General features: G+C 38.3%; 1 protein-coding gene across 1 annotated transcript in view; it reads right to left on the bottom strand.

Moving 5' to 3' along the window:
- The window catches only part of SLC25A13 (solute carrier family 25 (aspartate/glutamate carrier), member 13), a 76,128-nt gene that overhangs the window by 6,715 nt on the left and 46,842 nt on the right, over positions 1-22,571 (bottom strand). Inside the window, exons 12-13 of the mRNA XM_009083472.1 lie at positions 22,310-22,390; positions 10,099-10,239 (exon numbers count right to left, since the gene is read on the bottom strand). Coding sequence (XP_009081720.1) covers positions 10,099-10,239; positions 22,310-22,390 — 222 coding nt within the window. The remainder of the gene's footprint in view (positions 1-10,098; positions 10,240-22,309; positions 22,391-22,571) is intronic.

The following is a 22,571-nucleotide window of genomic DNA, read 5'->3' as shown; positions in this document are numbered from 1 at the left end:
AAAGAGAGAAGGAAAGAGAGTAGAGCCATAACACTAAGGCTTTTGCAGTACAGCAACAAGGTGATTTACTTGTGGTTTTTAAAAGACAAGGTAGCTAGGATATAGTTTGTTCCAATAAATTTCATCTTTTGCTGTTAAATTTGCCTTGCTACCAATTTGTACAAGTGGCACAAACAACCAGTGAAGTCACCTGCAATTCAGCTGGTTTCAAACCTAGGAGGGTGGCAAACAGGCAAGGAAAGTTTTGGGGTAGGGGCAAGCAATCAAATGTTTTCCAAGCAAGGGGAAAAGCAAAAAAAAACACAATAGGGAAGGTCAGCCAAAATGTCAAATAATATACCTACTCCAGCAGCAAAAGGGACTTGCAGTCTGCTTTTCCTCAATATGGATATCCAGAGGACACCAGAACCTGAACACACCGTGACTGAGACCAGGAGGAAAGCACAGACAAGAGGTAGCTTGGGAAAATGGGTTAAATCTGTCAAGCTTGAGAAAGAAATGGCTCACGGATAAGCTTAAGCCTCTTCCCTTTGAAGCAAGGGTGGAGTCCTGGTGAAACTGCTTGAGGTTCATCCATGAACCCTCCCTGGATGCCCTTGCTACTGTTATTCTCTTGTGCACAGGTCTGCCAGTGCATGGCTCAGTGCCAGACATTTCACAGGGGACATGTTAATATCCACACAATTTAATTAAAGCTAATGATGTGCCTGGACATATCTGTAAGCTTAGCTTGTACTACAATACCAATTAAAATATAGCGTTTATCCAAGTTGGATGTTAGTTATCAAAGACAAAAGAGCTGCAAGGTGTCAGGAAAACTGTAAAGTTGCCTTTCCACCAGGCAGGGCAGGGGAGAATAGCAGGATGTGTGACAGGAAAACCAGGTCCTGTGAGCCAGTTCTCAGGAGATGCTAATAACTTCAGTTTGCAATCAGAGAATGCCTCTGAGAAAATAAAGATTTATCTAAAAAGGCCATTAGGTCTTGTAGTCAGACTTTCTGCATGTCACAGACTCAGCTACTGAACGCAGGGAGCACATGCTCTGCTCTAGCTCCATCTGCTTCCCACCACACTTTCTCATTTCTTGGCATTTTCAGACTGAGAACTGATCACTTCCCTTGACACTCTCTTTTGGAGGTTAATGACTCCTGCTGTCCAAACCCTTTGCATTCTCACTCAGTTGGATTTGTCTGTCTGATTTATGCTGTCAGTTGCTGGTTCTTGTTGGGCCTTTCTAGAGACACTATGGAAAACATTCTAAAGGAACTCAGAAAGTGCCACCACTGTAGCTGCTCTGCTGTTTGCCCTCACTGAACGGCGTTATCTGCCAGTGGGCTGGATTCTCCTCTCAAAATTACCTGCAAAGCCCATATACTTTACCTTGAGGGCACAGAGAAGGTGACTCTTGTATTCACCAGAGACAAGAATTCTGGACTCTCATGCTCAACAGAAGCCTGTTTAACAATTTACTTTTAATCTTCACATAAAAAGACAAGACTAAGGTTTTACCAACTTCTGTATGAAGAAACTCCCAACTTTTTAATCATCAGATGTCTGCACTGCATTTACTTCACAAAAAATTATGAAACTCACTAATGAAACATCCACAGACCAACATGGTTTCTTCAAAGATTTATTTTTAGAGCATGCTTTTCCTCAGAGCAAATCTCCTGGCTGCCTTTGCTCTCAGGGCACATTACTTTTATTTTCTTTGCAATGTTGTCATTAAACACTGCAGACATTTTTTCCTCTGCGTTTTTTTCATACTCTGAAATATCTTGACATAGTTCAAATAACTTACAGAAAACAATAAACTCCAAATGCAAGCAACTCTTAGCTCAACCTGAGCTGCTAATATTGCTCCCCCTTCATCAAAAGGCTCTTTTTCATGGGGCAGAAGTGGCATACTGTTAATATCACTATTAACATACATTCAGGTACGCAGAGAGGGAGGGATGTCCATCAACTTAGTTGGCTCAGTGTAAACAAAACCTGGATCAAAACTTGGATCCACTTTAATAATAACCCAGCTTGGCTTTGGTCCAGCACTGCAACAGTCTAAAGTTTCCCCCCATCGTTCGGTTTAAAGTCTGGGAAAGCATGTTTAAAAGCAGGCCTCATTTAACTTCAAGTTAATCATCCGCAACCAGCCTAGGCCAATTAGGAAGGCTTAGGGAGATTGGCTGCAGTATCTTGAAAAGCAAAAGAAACATTTATTTTACTTCTCGCACCTTTTTGATGTGGACAACGTGCTGAAAGCCAAAAGGAGTTTTAATCAATCCCCAGAAAGCAGTAAGGATCATCCGCCCGAGTTTATTCTGGCAGCCAAGGTGCAGACCTGCCAGGCATGAAATTGTTGGGAGATCCTACACACCACGACATGTGCCTCCCTCACACAACAGCCAGTTGGCTCCCATCTTCAATCTCTTTAATAACCTTAAAGCTCTTAATCTCGGATAGTATCTCACTGAATAAACCAACAGAGGAAAAAAAAACCCTGATTGTCAAAGATTCGGCTAAATAAGCCCAAGTCAGTGCTGGGGCAGGTTCTTTAGCATGCTAATTCCTGCTTATACCAGCTCTACCTGCAAATAAGGCTCTAAACAAACTATTTCTACTACAAGGGGAGGGTAATTATACTGACAAAGGCACCTCTGTGTCGGGTTGGGCAGAAGGAGCCGGCAGGTCTGGGAGACGCAGGCTTAGCCTAGTCTCCTGCAGTGAATGCACATTGTCTAGTGCAGGGGGAAAAATGCCAGACTGGGGGGACCTAGCAGCATTCAAGACAACAGTGGTGCACCTTGTCTGAGAGGGTTATTTAATGCTTCTGGCACCTGTACTTACAGCCACCCCCTCTTTTTCTCTTTTACAGGTTTAGAATTTATTTGGCATGTATAATTGTTATTTTGATCCTATAGCTACAAACAATAGGTAGCATGTCATTTCTTGATCATTTTGCATTCTTCTTGGGTTTTACTACAGACTTAACCCTTACAGGTTTTGTAACAGTTAGTCAAATACTATTAGCATTTGCTTTCAAGGGCTGCATTTTTTTTTCCTACTGGACAATGACATTGCCTTTAAAGCTACTGTAGGTTTTTATTCACATGTAATTATACCAACCAAAATATGAAACTGATTTAGAACATCAAGTTAGAGGAATGAAGTGTCGGTTTCAAATGCTCTGCCAGCAATTTGGATTCAGTTTGCAGAAAAAAAATATAGCAGTTTTTACTTGGAAGGCCATTTCTTGGTTAATTTCAAAGGAAATTTCTGACGAGCAGGTTCTAACATATAAGAACACAGTCACAAATAGGCATGGGAGATGCAAATGAAAGTAACTCAAAACTTTTCTCTGCTTCCTGTGTTTATCATCCTGCTGTAAATCCTCAACTTCAAGACGTGAAATGCCTCAGCTGTTATCAAAGGAACGATGTGAGAGTTTGGTACACATCCTGTCACCTGAGATTACACTTTCCAGGTCAACCACCAGAAGTTCATTTATGAAGTATTCACGGGAAAAAAAAAAAAGAGGAGACTTCTGAAAGCTTTTCTGACTAGTTTTGGAAATGAAAACTGCGTTGGCAGTATCAGCCAAAGCACAAAACTGAGCTAAAATACCTTCTAGTAATTACAGAAGTAAACATTACCACAACCAACATATCCTTTCCTCGAAGAATCATTTGCTACTATATTATTTACTGCCTTCCTAGGATGCAGAATAGAATTATGGAGTGGTATTCTCTGTTATGCTGTAAAGCACTATTGAAAATTATTATTTATAAGAAGAGTAACATTTTATTAAACATTTTGTGGCAGATATTATATGGATATAAGTTTCTATGATGTACAAATTAAGCAGGTGTACTTAGAGTGCTTATTTACATGAACACTTTAAAGACAGGGATCAAAACCAATAGAATATAAACTCAACTAACTTTAACAGGACTTTATGCATATTACTATGTAAGACAGGCAGAAGACAGAAAATGTATTAGCTAATCTTGTACAATTACTCCAGTATTCAACTGTGACCAGGAGTTAAATAAAATCTAGTAAAAATACTGAAAACCAGAAACTTATCCTTTTCCATTTCTGCCAACACAAATGATACTTTGCATTAAGTTAAATGATAACTTCCCTGTCTGGGATATGTTGTCTCTATATTTTTAAGAATAGCTGTCCTCTACAGAACATCTGTAGCTAAAGAAGAATTTACTTTTCACAAGTTTCCATGCCCTGGTGTTTTCACAGTAACAATTACTGGCAGAAAGAACACAAATAGAGAAACAAATTCCTTCTGCAAAAGTGCTGTTATGTGCCTCCCCAAAGCAGCAGCTGGATCTTGAGAAGTACAATGTTTTAAAATACTTATTTACACAAGTAGTTCAGAATTTTAGACAAAGGCAGAAAAAAAATATTTGCTTTTTAGCTTTAAAGAACTACAGGGGTTCAACCCAGCAGTCAGCTTAATGAGCTGTATGTGTCAAATCTTTTTATTGCTGGAATTAACATGCATTTTATTTCTAAGCTGCGTATCATTACAGAATGGCTAGTATCTGACCACCCATTGAAGGCACAGTGAGGCTGAGAGAAAGCTTTGACTGCAAATTGTTGCACTTATTATGACCCCTGCGTTTTTCCAGACCTACTGTTCTTCAGTTCGTTGGTGGGGAAGGAAGAGAAGGAGAGATCAATTATCTGACCTGGACCTCTAAGTGCTGTGATAGAAATTCTCCCCCAAATAAAATCTTTTAAAGTTACAAAGGTACTCCAAGGACAGTCTCCTCAAAGCACAAGGATGGTTCATTCCACTGCGTAGAAAGTTGAGCACCCATGTCAGAAGACCAGTACGAATGAACCGATAATTGAGCTCAAATGCAGAAAGTAAAAAGGCAGCAGAGGTGGATATGGGCTACCCAGGATATATAAAACTACTGCTTGGGCATGCAGCAGTTGGAAGCAGATCAGCAGCAAAAGGACAACTAAATAAATCGTGAGGCTACTGCACAATGGGGGTAGGAAATCTAGTAACAGAGTACATGGAAAAGGTAGAGAAATTACTTTTTTCCTTGCTTTTTGCTAGCAAAATCTGTCCCCAGGCCTCTTAGCTCCATGCTCTTACCAGAGAAGTCTGCAGGAGCACAGCATTACATACAGATAGAGCACTTACAGCCATTTGCACATACACAATCCTGAGACCAGAACAGATGCTCCCAATGGTGCTGAGACAGGTGGCTGATGACACGGTGAGGCTGCTACCTTCAAAAGGCCAAGTCAGTCAAGGGGGTTCTGATGACTAGAACAGACAAACATCACGCCCATCTTGAAAAAGAGCAAGAAGGAACATCTGGGACACTACAAGCTCTAGGAGCACACCTCTGTTCCTGGGATATGTTTCCAAGCATATGAAGGGCAAGAGAGAGATTGGGAACAATCAATACGAATTTACCAAATCACGTCTGACCAGTTGGTCAGACTTGTGGATGAGGGGACAGCAAGGTGGATGCTGTACACCTTGACTAAAAGCAGGGCTTTTGAGATGGTCTGCCATAGCATCCCATAGCTAAATTGGTGGTTATACTCTCAGTAGATGATGCTGAAACAGGGAAATAGCATGCTACAGGGTGAGGCTGCTATTCAGAGATACCTTCACAGGATGGAGGTACAGGCTGACAGGAACACCTTGAAGTTCAAATTAGCAAATGCCAAGTCCTGCATCTGGACTGCAACTGCCCTATGCTGCAGTACAGGCTGAGTGGCCAGAATGCATTTTTGGAGAAAATGTCTTGAGGGTACTGGTGGCCAAGTTGAGTGTGTGTCAGCAAAGCCTCTTTGCAGTGAAGGCAGCCAGCCACACCCTGGCCTGCAGTAACAAGAGCGCAATGGAAGCAATTACTCCCCTCCGTTCTGCACTGCTGAGACCACATCTGGACTCCTGTGTCCAGTTGTGGTCTCTCCTGTACAAGAAAGACACTGTTGCACTGGACTGAGTTCAGTGCAGGGCCATCAAGCCAGCTGGGCAGCCCATGGTATATAAGGAGAGGAATTCAGTTTGCACAACTCTGAGAAGAGCATGCTAGGGAGAGACTTATTGCTTGTTTCAACTACCTAAAGGTAGGACACAGGGAAGAAAACCTGAGGTGCACAGTGGAAGGATCAGAGGCAATGGCCAATTCAATTAGCCATTAGAAAGAGAGGGGTTTTTTTGTTTTATCTGCTTGTTTTAAACCATGAAGGTGGTCAAATACTGGGTCGGGTTGCCCAGATGACCTCCAGGGCTGGCTTTTAACACAAATTATTCTGAGTCTAACATCAAGTCTGCAAATAGAGCACAGCACAGAGAAGAAATCACAGCACTATAGTACTGTGAATTGTTTTCTGTCACTAGCACAGTAAAGTGTGACTTTAACATGCCAATGAATGCCCCAAAATAATATTAATCTCACTAATATAGAGGGGCATCAAAGCTATGCAACCCAGCTTCTCAGTGATCCTCAAAATGGCTATTCATTTGGACTAGAATGCTGGGCTAATTATGATCATAATCAATACAAGATTCACTCAGCTGGATGCAGGAACGGTTTACATAGCACTTCCTTTGTTAATTTGTTGACATGAGACATAAGATTTATTTGTCTGTGCCTTGGTTATCTCTGTTAATGCAAGACAGGAACACTGAAATTACCTCTACTGGTGTGTGTGGGCATTTTATTTTAAAATCCACGGGAAGTGCTTCATAGGTAGAAAATAATACAAAATATAAGAATTCAAACAAGCAGTAGATCCTGTTAAGACATGCAGGAATTTGCCTCATGAAGCCAAGACCGGCATACATAATGCTTTGCATCTTCTGGCTGCACTTATAATTAACAAAGTACATTCTTCCTTGCTGACTACTATATGGGACTCTTACAGATTTTCACCTGAATTTCAGCATAAATGATTCATAGGAACTGAGCACAGCATGCCAGATTGATCTGTGGTGGCAAGAACAGCTTCTGAGATGGTGTATCTCTGAACTGGGAAAATAGAATTTTCACTGCAGTCTTTGCAATGTGGTAAAGGAAACCTAGTGGGGGGTGGGGGGGGGGAAAGACAACCGTTTCTTTCAATTGAAAATTCCTGAAATTAAAAGTCTGAAGTTTTGCTTTCAACACTTGCAAAAGAAAGTTAATCAGTTGGTCTAAATCATAGCTAAGATAGACATGCATTTAAAGAGCTGAAACAGTTACATGAAGGCCCACTAAGCCTACAAAGAAACTCTAAGATTCACAAATAAAACTGTATCTTTCTAAAACAAGTATCTATTCTATTTCTTTCACACCAATATGTATGGAGTCTTACTTAGGTCTACTAAGATAAGTACATTCAGAGCTTGAGATACAAGCCTTGTGTCTTAAGACTTGAAAGAGAAAGCTAAAGCAAAGACTTCAGATGCAAATGAGAGAGTTGTTCTTGTTAGAGTGAAAAACATGAAAAGTACTGAAATAGGCACAAAATACTTATTCCCGTTTCATAGTTTAAGGCTAATTTGACTCATTAAGAGTATTTCAAATGTACAAAGACATTTAAGTTCTCATTAGCAGAATATTTGTTAGCATTTTGATGTCCAATTGATCATTATACTCGCTAAATGAATTCACTAGAAGCACCACCAGAGAAGGCAGCACCTGCCAAATCTAGTCTCATCTGAAATTAGTTTTAGACCATTGATGTCTCTGGACAGCATTTACTGGGGCTGGTGACTTTGACGCAGTTATTAACACCTGCCTGGCCTCACCAGCACTGTCAGCTCCAGCACGAGCATTCAGGAGAGGGCTGCTTTTGCCTCTAACACTGCTGTTCCACAAGCACCTAAAGACAGTATAAAACTACTTTGAGACAGACTCATGGTCTCCCCATGGCACAGCCATTCCTCCCTTTGCCTGGGTCCATCCCGAGAAGTTAGAGTGAGCTGGTCTGGGTTCAAAAGAAACTAAGCCCTAAGGATGAGAAGGTTTTAGTTTCTTGCTCCAGACCATTATGTGGGTACACCAACACTCTCACTGGTATACAGGCGAGGGGTCAGATAGGACACACTCTCACTGGTATACAGGCGAGGGGGGTCAGATAGGAATGCCATTTTCTTTTGGGCTGTAGTGCCAAATGTTTGGTGGACAACAGCACAAACCTGCCCAATTACAGACCCAGCTGAGACTAAGGGTGCACTTGGACATGAGCCTTCTGACGTGGCCTGTGCTCTGTTGGGTGGATGACTGTCATTGCCAGGTTAAATTCTCTAGTTTTGTCAAATCAGTCAAGTTTTTGTAGGCAATGAAATCAAAAGGAGATGAACACAAGACTGGAGAGCTTGACAGAGACAGAAACAGAGACAACAGAAGAGTAAAACCAAACCCAAAACCTTCTGTGGCTTTTTATTTGTGGAGGTAAAGGGACTTAATAAATGAACTAATTAAACTGTGTGGGTTGTGATTAAATAACTGCCTGTTTCAATGCAACATAGTGCTGTAACCAGCTCCTGTTCGCGTGTACTCCTGAGAAATATTCACCAATTATCTACTCTAGAAAACAGAAATAATTCATGATACGACTCAAGACATTAATGCCAATAAAAATGGAAAAATGTAGCAAATTCTGCTCAATCACCAAGAGCAGGTACTCAGGGGAAAAAAAATTTAAAAATGCTAATTCAGTAATTAAGTTCATCACTCTTTCTCATTTTATGTTTCAAGTAAAAGTCAGTAGCTGACCTCCATTCCTTCACAGCCTCAGGGAAGCAGACCCTTTACAAAATTCCTGTTTTCAGTTGTAAATGTTAACCTGATCAACACCATAATGCCATTTACTAGGAGTTTACACAATAGCCTCAGCTTCAGTAAAACACCGAAAAAATTAGCAAGTCAATTTAAAGGGAAAAACAACTCCCCATTAAATCCTATTCAGACCTGCAACTTCTCTCCAGGCCAAAACATACATACAGGTACTCGTGGGCAGGCTCCCTCTTTGTAATGCTAACAGAACAATTTACAAGGACCGAATGCATAAAAAAGGAGATGAAATTTAAATATTGTGGAGGAGGGGGAAGAGGCTCATTGGTGTCTTTTGAAGCATCTTCAATTTACAGCCCCACTGCTGTAAATAAGAGACAGAGGAATACTGCTGGTTTCACTGGAAATACTGGGACAAATCGGTAGTGTGAAAGCTTTCTCCCCAGCAGTAGGCTGCAGAATCTGAAGAAACACCACACAGTGCTCTGCAGTATATGCTATTCATTACAGTTTTTGTTTCAATACTGTGTGTAATGGCTATCTCAAAGTACTTCAAAACCTTTCATATTCCCCCAGATCTAGTCTCCTTCATCTAAAAGTAGAAGACATCACACAACTACGTTAATCCTTTAAATTATTTGCAGTGTGCATCCTATTAGATTCAACAGAAGATGTTTTTAATCCTGCTGCTGTCACTAAACCAACTTTACTTCTACATATTTATGTTTCTATGTGCATGTAAAAAGCAGAACTGCAGAATTTGTAGCATACACTCACAAAGACAGCTTTTCCTGACATTATTTATGGCAATATTCCCCTAAAGAAGCAAGGGGAAGCTTGCTTTAGTTTATTTTTATGCTGGGCTCCCACTGTCTGTATTTCTTCACTGCTATTGTGCTGCAATTAATTCCCATCACCAAATGAACGATGACATCTGGGAAAGTTGCTGAATCAAACACAGAAGAGCAAAAGAACAGTTCCAAAACTGTAAGCTCTATATCATGTAGAAGATTAAAATAAGCTTATTTTTACACCAGGAAAAACATCAGGAATCACAAATTAATCCTCAATGAACAATACTTACACCTGCTGAAGTGAGAAAAGGAATTTTAGTAAGATCCACAAGAACCACATGCTCAAAAAGATAAGACAGTTTCTTCCCTTCGTCAGAAATGAAAAATGAAGATATATTATCACATAATACAAAAGAATTTTTTAAGAAGTAGAATTGTGTCCACTTATGAAAGTCTGTGAGAACAATGAAATGATATTTTGATAAGAAAGATTCATAACAGGCTTTTTAAAAAAATGTTTTTTAAAAACATACCTTGTAGAGACCAAAGAAACCTAAGTCCCTTAATACACTGAGGGCACTAACTCGTGGACCAGTAGTTATTTCTCCAGCCACCTGCAACCGAATCTTGACAATTTCCAGTGGATTGGTAAAGATTACTTGAGAACCTCCAGCCTGAAATTAAAAGCACAAGTCAATGCATTAAACTGCTACGTTATTTGCAGCATACATCCTGTTACATTCAAGAGAAGACATTTTCAGTTCTGCTGCAGTTGGTTAAGCTATTAGAAAACAAGAGTTTTAGTATTAGTTAATGCACCTCACAAGGTAAGAAACCTACTACCCCATGAGATGAGTGGTTAGGAAAAACAGAGAGGGAGCAGGTCAGCCACTGCAGGACACTGCAGGACATCAGACAGACACTAGCCCAATTCTTGCTGCAAGAACACATTCACCAACACCAAGCTGTGCATTACTGACAAGCCAAGAACACTGTAAAATAAGTCATGAGGTTAAAGGAAAAATTAGTAACTAGTAAGGAAACTGAGATGTGCATGCCAGGATATAGAGAGTGAAAACATACTGCTGAAGAGCAGAAATCTGGCAGAAACTTTTTCAATTTTGACATGAGTTCACAAAACAAAGAACACTGATTCCAAAGACCAGAACTGCAAGTATATTGTGCTTTTTTTAAATCCTCACGAACTACCAGTTTCAATGCCATTAAATGCTGTTTGATTCAAGACTCTGAGCTCCACATCATTAATTATGCACCAGGTATTAAAGAAAAGAAGGTCTGCAGACTGAGGGATTCTGTTAATCGAGAACTGCTAAATGTTTTTAATGTGTCAGTCTCCATTTGTTGGGAAGACATGGCTCAATCTATTTTGGAAGTCAGACTGAAAAGGCAGTGGTGGCCAGCATTTCAGACTCCCTGCTAGCTCTCGTAAAGTTCACCTTGTTCATGATATGTACCATAGGGCATAACCTTTCTGCTACACTGACAAATCCCTGCAACAAGGAAAAAAAAAGGTAACATGAAGGTTACCTAAGTGTATTCTAAAAAATATTCATCCAAACTCCATCTGGCTCAAATTCAACAGTGTCATTCTAACTTCTGTTAAGTTCTTAATTCTGTGGCCTGACAGCTATGGCCTTCTCTAGGTTCTGAAATCACACCAACTATGCAAAGGGCAACCCTCGCCCTCCCCACAACAAAACAACTATTTTGTTCTGGAAGGTAATGACTACAGTGAAATAATCTGCATTTAAAAGCACTTGCATCTAGCCATGTCTAGTACGTAAATACCATGTGCACATCTTTTTTTAATTATCCCAATGTTAAAAGAATTAATCATAGCTCAGATTAACTATCATTCAAAATAAAAAATATGCGCAGTAATATGGTTTAAATAATGTGCTGAAGAAATGGCAAATCACACGAACAACTATTCTTGTCTACCACTTAGGCTGAGCATACACAGTGTGGTTACAAATTAAAGTCTTTACATAACCCCCAAAATATCCCAAATGTTTCCTATTTCGACCAGAAAAAGCATGCTCTTGTGTAACTCAACTGGTTTTGACTTTCAAATTGGCATAATTTAATTTAACTGCTTTTACCAAACCAGAATCCTGGTACATATGAAACTGCTATTCTTGTTGCCATCAGAAATTAGACTGATAAATTATTTGGCACATATGCTGACTTCAGTTTTGCACTTAAACCGAAACATGTTAAATAAGTAAGTATTCAAAACAAAAAAATTGTTTCCTGCAACTTCTCAAAGTAAATAAAAAAATCCTGGAAAGGTTCTTTAGTGCATTACAAATTCCTATATAATGAACAGTTTGGTCTAGATATTACAAATATTAAGTGTTCCCACATGCCAACATACATATTTTCTTTTTTCTTCTTACAAAGTATGAAATCTCAATTGCAGGTGTTAATGTTCATTTGCAAGTTTGTTATACCCACAGTCATCCCCTAAAATATACTACTTAAAAACTCATATCAACTGATCTATTCACACAATTAAACTATTTCCCCTCAGTATGATATTCTTGCAGTTCATTGTGCCATGACTCCATTAGAACTGTTCCTTTAATTTTCACTACAGGAAAACCATATTAAAATTTAAAAGATGACAACAAAATTATGCATTATTATTACTATTAATGCACCAAAACATGGAACAATGTAAAAATCTATAAAAATTGTAAGTAAGTGAATGCTGTAATTTAAGGAAAGGAAATAGAAACATCTATCTGATTTTAAAGGAGAATATAGGCAAGCAATTTCTGAATTCAAACAAACAGTAAGTACTTCAGGTGCTAACACATAAATATTTATGTTTGCATGTCCAACCTGGCTGTGTCAACACTTGAAGCATTAGATGTTTGCTGCTCTGGTTGAATCACACATGACTACCTCTGCTTCAGCTTGCTGTTTAAAAACAGGGATGCTATTATTTACCCACTTCATACAGTCAAGCTCACTGCATTCAAATGTTTAAAAACCGAGACCTGCATGCACCAGGCAGTACTAAAAAGACCACCAATTCTGCTGCCCACACAGCAGGTCTGAAGAAAGACATTGGTCATTTCCATCAAAGTCTTTCCAAACTATCCAGGTACTAACCCAGAACTCCCGGAAAAAACCTTTGTCATCCTCTGAATGTGATCAAAGATATACTCCAAAAATCAAATGGTGAATAACCGAAAGTGGTGAGCCAGACAATAGCTGACAGAGGGTCTCAGTAGGAGGGTTTCTACCACCTGCCTGCTTTGTGATGGAGAGCAAGGCTGGTTTGCCAGCCCGTGCAGAGGCAGTTCCAGCAGTAACAAGTACAGTTGCCTGGTGGGGAGCTTTGATCATTCTGTTATTTAAGCATCTATGATGGTAACTGCAGCTCCTTACTCTCAAAGTGGGGGGGGCAGGGAGCAAACTGGAGATGGCTACTATACTCTCTAATGAAATGATTTCTTGCTTATCTAGTACTGGTAACTCCTATTGTGTTATTCATCATCATAGTATGCAAGTGTCTCATAAATATTAATGTATTTCTTCCCAGTGCTCCTGTGAGGATAGTACAATGGCTCTGGTTTTACAAGAAGGGGATTTGAGGCATTGAGGTTAATTGTATGCCCAGTGTGTGTGTGTCCCCAGCTCAAACACACACAACTTTTAAGAGTCTCCAGATATCCTGATCTCCAAAACAGCAGCTTGAATCACAATACCATGGCTTCTGTCTTCTTTTTGATTTTTTTGCATAGAAATGCAATAAAAGAATCTCTCTGGGGTTTTTTCCCCCAAGTCTTTTCAAGGTGCTGGTATGGAAAAAACAGACAAAACGTCATCGGCACATCGTATCACCCTGCTCATTCATTCTGTTTGGTCAAAAGTTAAAGAACATTGCCTTCTTGTTTGCTAGCTTTTGCAACTAAAAGTGTATTTCATTATAAAATTTTAAAATACGCTCCCAAAGGGCAGAATTTGAAGACTATTTTTTTTGTCCAGAATAAACACCATTTAAGCTCAGGTTGCTCAAGCTTAATGATTTCTCCACCAAGTGTCACAAAAATCAACTTCATCAACTGTTGTAAACAATTCCTAGTGACACGAATATCTCTGTACTGAAGTTACAAACTCTAATATCATCAATTCTGAATTCTTTATCATCTCTTCCAATAATTTTTTTAAGAAACAAATGATCTGACTGTAAACTCAAATCTACTTTCAGATGTTATAATGCGATTAAAGTAAAAACTGCAATTTTGACTTATTTATAGAAGTAGATACCAAGAGGTACTGCATAGATAATTACCTGTAAGGGCCCACAATATTATGAAAGAATTTAGCACTGGACCTAATAACAAGCACTTATTGTCTTATTTGATTTAAAGCAAGAAAGTAAAAGGGAAATATCTCATCAAGTCATCCAAGAACTCCTCATACACACATTACTAGACATCTGCATGCCTGTAAAATGTTCAGTGTGCTTTACCACACAGTCAGCTAGCTATGCATCCATACATGTGAATTTTTAAAAATAAGCTGGTTTTTTTCCATTTTTGCAGTTCTTCAACTCTGCAATTGGTATGATATCACCCAACACCTCTCGATGGCAGTATAGTCTTGTACAGTAATACAGTACTGTCTATCATGTCTCTCCTTCTACTTTCCTACCTTACTGAACAGAAGGAATTAGAAATAGTTGAGGGTTGGGGTTTTTTTTGTCCATGGAGAAATAAAACCCACTCTTAGGTGAAAAAAGATAGCTTAATAACAATCACTTAACAATACTCCAGGTTAAGAAGTCAGAGTGTTTTCTATTTCTTCATGTGTTCAAATCACTCTGCAATAAACTTAGTGGTAATTTTCATCTCCTTCATTACACTAAGAGAAGAAATCCCTGACCTTTTTAACATAACTGCATTTTGTGCCCTTATGAGATTAGCTAAGAAATGAGCACACTGGCCACAACTCCCCTCTGGCTTTCACATCTCCATTTGAAAGCTTCGATGTAGGTTCTGAAGGGAATACAACTTGCAATTTGGGAAGAAAATCCTGTGTTTTCTACTCCAGAACAAAGTACTAGATTCTCTTCCTTTCAATGCTACTGACCATCAACTGTTCTCGTTCCTCTAATTAACCTTATTACCTACTTCAAACCATAGCCCTTATCTTGCTCTCAGCTAGCAGCATTTCGGGTCAGCCTAGATCTTTCTTCTGCATCCCCCTCCAACTCATCACATATCCCTTTTTATGATTTCATGGACGAAGAGAGGATTACTACTGCTAATAAAGTGTTAGTATTTCCCAACAATATCACCCAGGGATAGCAATTAGGGCAATTAATGACAACCATTATAATATGTAAGCAACATATTATACAATTATCAAAAATCAACCTCTGCAAAAGAAATTGTCTACAGTGCCTTGGTTACTCATTTACAAAAAGGCCAGCAGGTGCAAGTTCCAAAATTTTTAGTCAACTGTTTATCACAATCAGTCCTAATGAATATTGCACTCTGTCCCAAGTCCTTACTCCTTGCCAGTTGCCAGATGCAGCTTGTTTTCCTGTGCATTTGCTAGCACCCATTAATCCTAATTAAAGTCAAAGGTTTCTAAAGTATAGATACAAAATAAAGATTGCTCCTTGTCATAAAAAAAATAATCTAAATTAAAAATGCACTTAAGGGATGCAAGAATGGAAGAATTACCATCCTCACTGTATAATAAAGAGGCAACTAAGGCACAGAACTATTTAATGATTTACCACAAAAGCACGTATTAGGTCTATGACAGAACAAGGCTTAGAAGCCAGATTTACAGAGTGCCACTGCAGTGCTTCAAACGACCTCTAGAAGTCTGGGTCTGGTATGGCAGCAGACCCAAGAGCGCTAGCTCAATTGTGTTGAACTGCTGCAGAGGGGATTTCATTATGGACTCTCCTGTTACCAGAGTAACAGAAAGCTTTCCAAAGTGACTGTTTTTCTTACAGATTTCAAAGGTGAAAACCTTAATTTTGTGGCACTGCATGTCAAGGGCAAAGCATACTGGGTTCTCAAAAGCTTGGTTCTATGTTACCTTTACTTTCCATAAAGCCAGGCTTCAAAAATCCAGACAAGCCACCTCATGCTATTTTGTGTTCTCTCATCTGTGGTCCTACCTATAAAGGATTCTCATAATGCTCTTCAGCAATGGGAGTTCATATAGTAAATACCTTTTCTTGAGATCCCGAAATTTCCTGATCCCTCAATCATCTGCTTTTCACTACACTGACCAGGCTGACACAGAAACAGCTTTCATGCTGCTCACGCAGAACTATGTTTTTCTTTAGTTAATCTTTCTTGTCTTCCTATGACAGCCTTCCCTTGGTCCAACTATGGTTTTACTTTGGGTAGCTCAGAGAACACTGCTAGAACTGCAGTCTTGCTAATGCCCAAGCGTACATAAAATGCAAAGCAAGCTCCTCCAAATGCTCACATAAAAGTGCTCATAAATAGAATTGCAATTTTTCCTGCTACTGCTTCAGACAGATTTTCAAGACTTGGATACAAGTTGTGAGGACTGTCCTACAATAGAATATTAATGCCCTGGCTAAACAGAAACAAACAGGAGTACGGTTTGTTTATAAGCACTGACCAAGTCTGTAGTGGGGAAAAAAAATTAAATTGTGGATTTGATATTTTCCACGTTATAGGTAATTCAGTTCACAGAAGCCCAGCCAAAAAATCAAAGTGGAGCCTACTTGATTGGCATTATAAAAGCAATTAAGTTACAGACCTGTCAAATATGTTAACGTTTGGCTCTGTCTGCTCTACTTGTCTATTTTGACTAGTCGTAGAATCATTTAATGATTTACAGACCTTTCAAGTCTTAAGGCATGGTAGCTGTATTAAAACTGTGACCCATTATTTCTTGGTCACATCATAAATTACTGTGACATCATAAATATCTTCCTTTTTCCCATAGAAAGGTAGATTTTAATTCCTGATTCAAGTCTGAGCCTTTGTTTTTTTGAATGTTTTGAACCTGCACTGGTAAGCACTGTAATATTTTACTGCCACTAAAAGAAGTAATAGGAGAAAGGGACGTGTAATAAAATATAATTGTCAAAACAAATACATGTTTTAAACTGCAATGTATGTTCATATAAATTTTTTCAGTCATTATTCATTACATAATGGGAGAAAAAAGAGCAAGTTTCAAGTGAAATTAATATTAAGTATGTTTGTTGGAAAAAAAATAGGCTTTTTAAGCATTCAGAACTGTTCAGTTCTGGAATCAGAAACATATCAACCTAAATCTATGTATCCCTCCTTGTTTTATAGTTTGAAAAATTTCCCCTCTCTCTCTTTTTTCAGAGGAGAAAGGAAATGAAAAAGAAGACAACAGGGGAAGAAAAATGGGAAAGTGTCTCCAATTTTTAATGAAAAAATATGTTTTGAAAAAAAATTAAAATTAGATTAACTAATCCAAAAGGAAAATTCAAAAGCGTGAAATCATGTTCTGCAAAATTCGTTACTGATTTCAGGAATGGCCAGTTTGAACAGGTATGACTGAGTAAAAACTTCAGCAAACTGTTTTTTTAAAAAGATCCAAACCTGCAAGGAAATACGAGGTGAGGTCAAAGAAAAGCAGGAACTTTACACCAGGAACTTCCCCACCCTTTGGTACACCCTCTTGGAAGGGCTATCATGTTACTTTACGTTGCCTTTCCAAACTTCATCATAAGGCTTAAATCTAAAAATTAACTGAAAATTTATCAGACACAATGAAAACAGAGCAGTGTTGAAATAAAATGAGTTTGCAAATGTGAAGATCTAGCTGGATCTTTTTCTACCAAAAAATTTACAATTAGGCTGCATGATTTTCAGTATGCTGAAAATAACTACAATTACAGTGGTTCAGAAAACTACACATTAAAAATACCTAATTAATTATAGTATATTCTGTTGCATCATATTCATTATATTAAATACTTTCATTAATTTATTTAACAACATAAGTTTTATGCAAGAAGAAAATAGCTTTCCATTTAATCAAGGAAAAATTGGGAGCTTCTGAGCTTTTCCTTAAACTAGATGGGAACACTGGGCTTTTACACATGCAGGTATAACTTCCCTTGAAAGTAATGGAAGTTAGATACCCTGACTCAGGGAGAACAGACCTCTGGAGAGTAAATCTGTTAAACGCTGAAGAGATGTATGCCATTTGCTTTCCAAGCTAATATGAGCAACCATCAGGAAGACCATCATTACTTAACTATCTCAATAAACTAGACCAAAACTTCTCTGTGTGACAGCAGTTGTTTGCTGTCTTTTTTTTTTTTTCCAGACACACATGCAGGGATTATTTCCCCAGGCATACATAATGCTCAGTCGTATTTTACCCATAGCTTAGTCTCCCTTGCCAAATATAATAGAATGTTATCAGATTCAGGTTTCTGAATAATGACAGCTGGAATGACACCTTCAGTCCCCTTTAGTCTACAACTTACAAGTCTATACATTTTTGCAAGTAAGGGATCTAAGTGTGGGAACTGCAGTCTATACACACTCCACCTCAACTGCAATGCTACAGAGAAAATGCAGCTCAAATGTGGACTTACCTTTATTGCTCCTTGAAACATAAATCTTCTAAGTAGCTTAATAAAGCTATTTGCACTGGATTCATTCTTTGGCACAATTCATATGGAATTTCATGTCATATTCCTTTATAAAAATTAATTCTGGACAGGATTTTGCATTACATCTTAACTGTATCTGATCTTACGTTCCATAGCAGAGTTGAGGTTGTCCACTATGTTTTAACTTTATTACTGCTACTACAAAGTCTCTAGAAATACGCCTAAAATTGTCTTGACAATTTAAACAAAAGCAGATCTGTATGGGATCTGTAATTGTACTGTGTTACATGATTTAAGCTGGCTAATAGTGAGCACACACTGAGCAGCTGGGAAGGAAAAGACTGTGCGAGCTCGGAAAGAGAAGGGAAAGCAGAAGGAAAGGATAATAAAGCAAAAAGTATTTCGCTTGCTGAAAATTAAGCCTCCTATTTACCTGTATCATTGTATTACTATATGCAGACAAGGCAACATGTATTATATAGCTATTTAACAGTTCTGTTTTTCTTAATATTTTCTATGTCTTCTGAGCACTCTATATTTTGCATCTTTGCATCGTTTTCCCAGTTACTTCTCGATACACAAATGTAAAATTTTCACTGAATGTGGAATTGCTTTATTTAAGGTACGAAGCAAAATGACTGTGTCATCTAAAAAGTTAAAGATAATACCTCAAAAGCCCAAATATAATATTTATGACACTTTTACAGGGTTTTCAATTGGTTAATATAACTCAAAAAAATAAGAATAATGAACAGTGCCATATATAAAATAAATCAGGTTAACTTTAACAAAAGCATTTAAGTGAATTAAGCTTAAAAGAAGCAAGCAGCTAAACTTGGTATGACTTATGATTATTTTTTATTTAAAATATAGTGAAAGACTACCAAAAATGCTTACAGAAACTTCAAGATTATTGCCACTCTAAAAAAAAAAAAAAAAGATTTCAAGTTGTACTTACAGCTTACACAAGATCATCCTTTTATTAAAGAACCCCTGAAGGTAAGTTACAGCATTAGCAGAAATCAAACCTAGTATATTTGTGTACGTTTTCATTCAAGAAGGTCAAGTCAGATTTGTGGTTTAGATGTGCAGCAGATCTTAACTCTACAGTATCATTACACTGTGCCCTGGAACTGAAGCTTTTTACTAGCCTAATAATGATAAGGGCTATATAGGATTTGCATGAGTGATGAGAGTCCTAAACGCACAGCAGAGACCAGAGTTCATGGTGAGTGTCAGGCATTGTGCAAATCTGAAAGTTACATATATTTTTATGGGTAACAAATACTATAGTCACTAGGAAAATTTCTTACACACAAAGGAGATGGAAATTTTGAGTTAGTAATTTACATAACAACCCACCTTAAGTATAAAGGTTATACTTTTAATTATATTCTTGGGGGTCTCAAAAAAAATCTCAGCCAACCGATTGCTTTCATCTTCACATAATAAAAAGCTATGAAACAGGCTGTTAACTGAATTAAGTGCCACAAAGTCATGAAATAAAAGATCTATTTTCTTCTTTTCTTTTCTTTCTTTTTTTTTTTTAGGAGAGAAAACAGTTTACAAAACAGAAAAAGACTTGTTCAATGAAACAATCAGCTTTAGTTACAAGTGCAAAAGTCAGCCATGTGTACTAATTCTCAGTAATTATGATGCAAAGAGAACTCCTTGGGGACTTAAAAGTCAACACCTGGCAATGGTTGGGCAAACAGCGGAGTGGAGCTACTCAGGTGATACTGACCCCTTCAAAGCCCTTTGTGTTCCTGAACAACCCAAACCATCCAAGTATCTGCTCCTCCTCCCTTTCTGAGGTATTAGTGCTATACTGTACTCACAGGGCTGGTATTTTAAACCTGACAATCTAGCATGCATCCCAGCATACAGCCCTTGCATAAGCAACAAATACACTCCAAGGAAACAGAAGCACGGAAGAAGGAAAATTTAAATCTGTATTTGTAACACAATCCCAGCTGAGAATTAGATGTGGAAAGTGGAAAGGTGACAGGGCAGGTGTCTCATAAAATTCATCTTAGTTGGCTTCCCCTTTTTAGACTCTAACACATCATGCACTCCTGTCTTCTCACCTCCCACATAAGCGATTACTACATTGTGAAATGAGGTAAAAACCTAAGAGTGACAATTTTCAAAAGCATTCAACAGCATCCTTGCTGCTTCCACAATGAAATCGCAGGTTTCACGATGGCTTAAACGGGGACCAAAAGTTAGGCCTATACAACACTGAAAGCTATAGGAAAAAGCCTGTCTTTGGCATCTCAGATTTTCACGTATATTTACACCATCAGAGAAAAATTCATCCCAAAAAAACTAGGCACTGCTGGTAATCAGAGTCTCTGTTACTCGTCTGAATTGGGTTTAAAATTACTAAAAAACCCAAAGACCACCTGCAGAAGAGACAAGTTGCAACCTATCTACCTGGCACCGAACTATGCCCTTAAGTGGAGCACTCCAGTTAAAAGAAAACTCAGGGCATTCTGCCACCGCACGTCTCCTGCTACAACTTTATGCAGCATCTCATTGTTAATATAAATTTCAAATACCAAATAGGACAAGCCAACATTTACAGCACATTTAAAATGCATCCCCAACCACCTATCTCTTAAAGCAGATCCCTAGTTTACAATGAACTACTGGCAAAAAGCTTGCAGCATTCTCATGAATGACAGGTCTCTGTAAAGAGTGCTTTTTGTACTGCATTAAAAAATTCACAGCAGTCTGTAAAATAAAAACTCTAGATCAAATGACATTTTAAATGAAAATTTTGCTGAATTCTCTATGGCTGCTATGTTCATGAGACTTTTTATTAGTGTAAGGGGCAAATACTTTTTACTCTGCGAGCACTTTATTGCATTTTTCCTTCATTTACAGCATGCTTTTTATTTAGGGCTTTAGAGACCCACATTCTTCTCTCCCTCCCCTTCTTCTTTTTTCTCCCCTGAATGCTCCTAAAGTTACAGAACAAGGGGATCCTACCTGGCAGTCTACAACAGGTCAGTGATCAAACAGAAGGAGCAGTGAGACAGCAGCCAAATCCTGCCCCATCTCCTGAGAATTGCAGAAAGCCAGGGCTTCTCAGCCTGCAACGCAGCCGAGCCACTGCACCCTGAGGCTCAGATAATTGTAGTTCACTTTCTGCAAGCACACACAGCACAAATCTCTGCACCTACTGAGGTTAAGACACAAGCATTTGTTTTTAAGTTGTTGCTCACTGTAGTTTTCGACACAGGTAGAAGCTGCATGAAAATGTGACCTCACCTGTCTTATGACAGCAGAAACAAAGATAGATTGAAAATATACCAACATTGCTCTGCTCCAGTGATCAAAGCTGGTTTAAATAAACAGCGTTCTTTATCTGTAAAATGCACTGGTCTTTGAACAACTATTCATTTTACCTAAAGTATTTACATTTGCTTGAACAAATCAATACACCAGGTAAAGTAAGCTGTAATATGAACAGACAGAACTAGACCAAATCGTGAAGAATTATCATTTACCCAGTAACATGCCAGTTGTTCATTAAGATACTACTTTGTGCAAGCAAAACACTCTTAAAAACTTCGTGGGTTTTAAATACAGCCTACATTCAGGAATGCATTATGCACTGAGTTAACGTTACACAGCCTACGTCTGCTATGAACTCAAAGAAGCATGAGTAGTTTTTGCCATTTCAAAAAGCCAGTATCACTGCAAAAAGTGAAAATTAGTGGGTACAATAACACATCAGGAAAGAAATGACGTGGCAGAGTGGGTGCCACAAAGTAGTAACTAATTATTAACTTCTGGAAAGGTTAGCATGAACCCTCTTTAGGCCATAAGCTACAGCCAACATGAATAAAGACACATTCTTTATTAAGGAAACAAACTCTAAGCTGTGAGAATTACAGAGCACAGTTAAAAGGCATGATGCACAGAAACATTTACCCTTTCATCAAGAACTGCTGGCCTATCTAGGAAAGAATTGAGATGCTCTAGCAGAGTCTGCTCTGGAACAGGATCTGTGGTTAAACAGAAGCCTTAGTCCATATAGTTAATCTTACACTCTGAACTTCCATGAATCTCATATGAAGAAAATTAAAGATACTTACACAGCCACCAGCAAGAATTTCTGCAGCCAGTGGGACAGAGCCATCTTTAGTCATAAACTTATCTCTCACAAAATCATTAACCTTGAAAGACAAACATTTATGAAAGCTGATAAATTAAAAGGTCAGAGAAAACACTCCTCAGCTGCAAATTCTGTACAACTGAAAATGCTAATATATCCATGAAGCTACCAAACTACAAGATATTAAACAAATCTTCAATAAACATTTATATAAAATATTCTAAATCTGTTTTTCGAACAAA

Source organism: Acanthisitta chloris, unplaced genomic scaffold (assembly GCF_000695815.1).
Source record: "Acanthisitta chloris isolate BGI_N310 unplaced genomic scaffold, ASM69581v1 scaffold10641, whole genome shotgun sequence".
Taxonomy (NCBI): domain Eukaryota; kingdom Metazoa; phylum Chordata; class Aves; order Passeriformes; family Acanthisittidae; genus Acanthisitta; species Acanthisitta chloris.
This window is presented reverse-complemented; position numbering and strand designations above follow the sequence as displayed.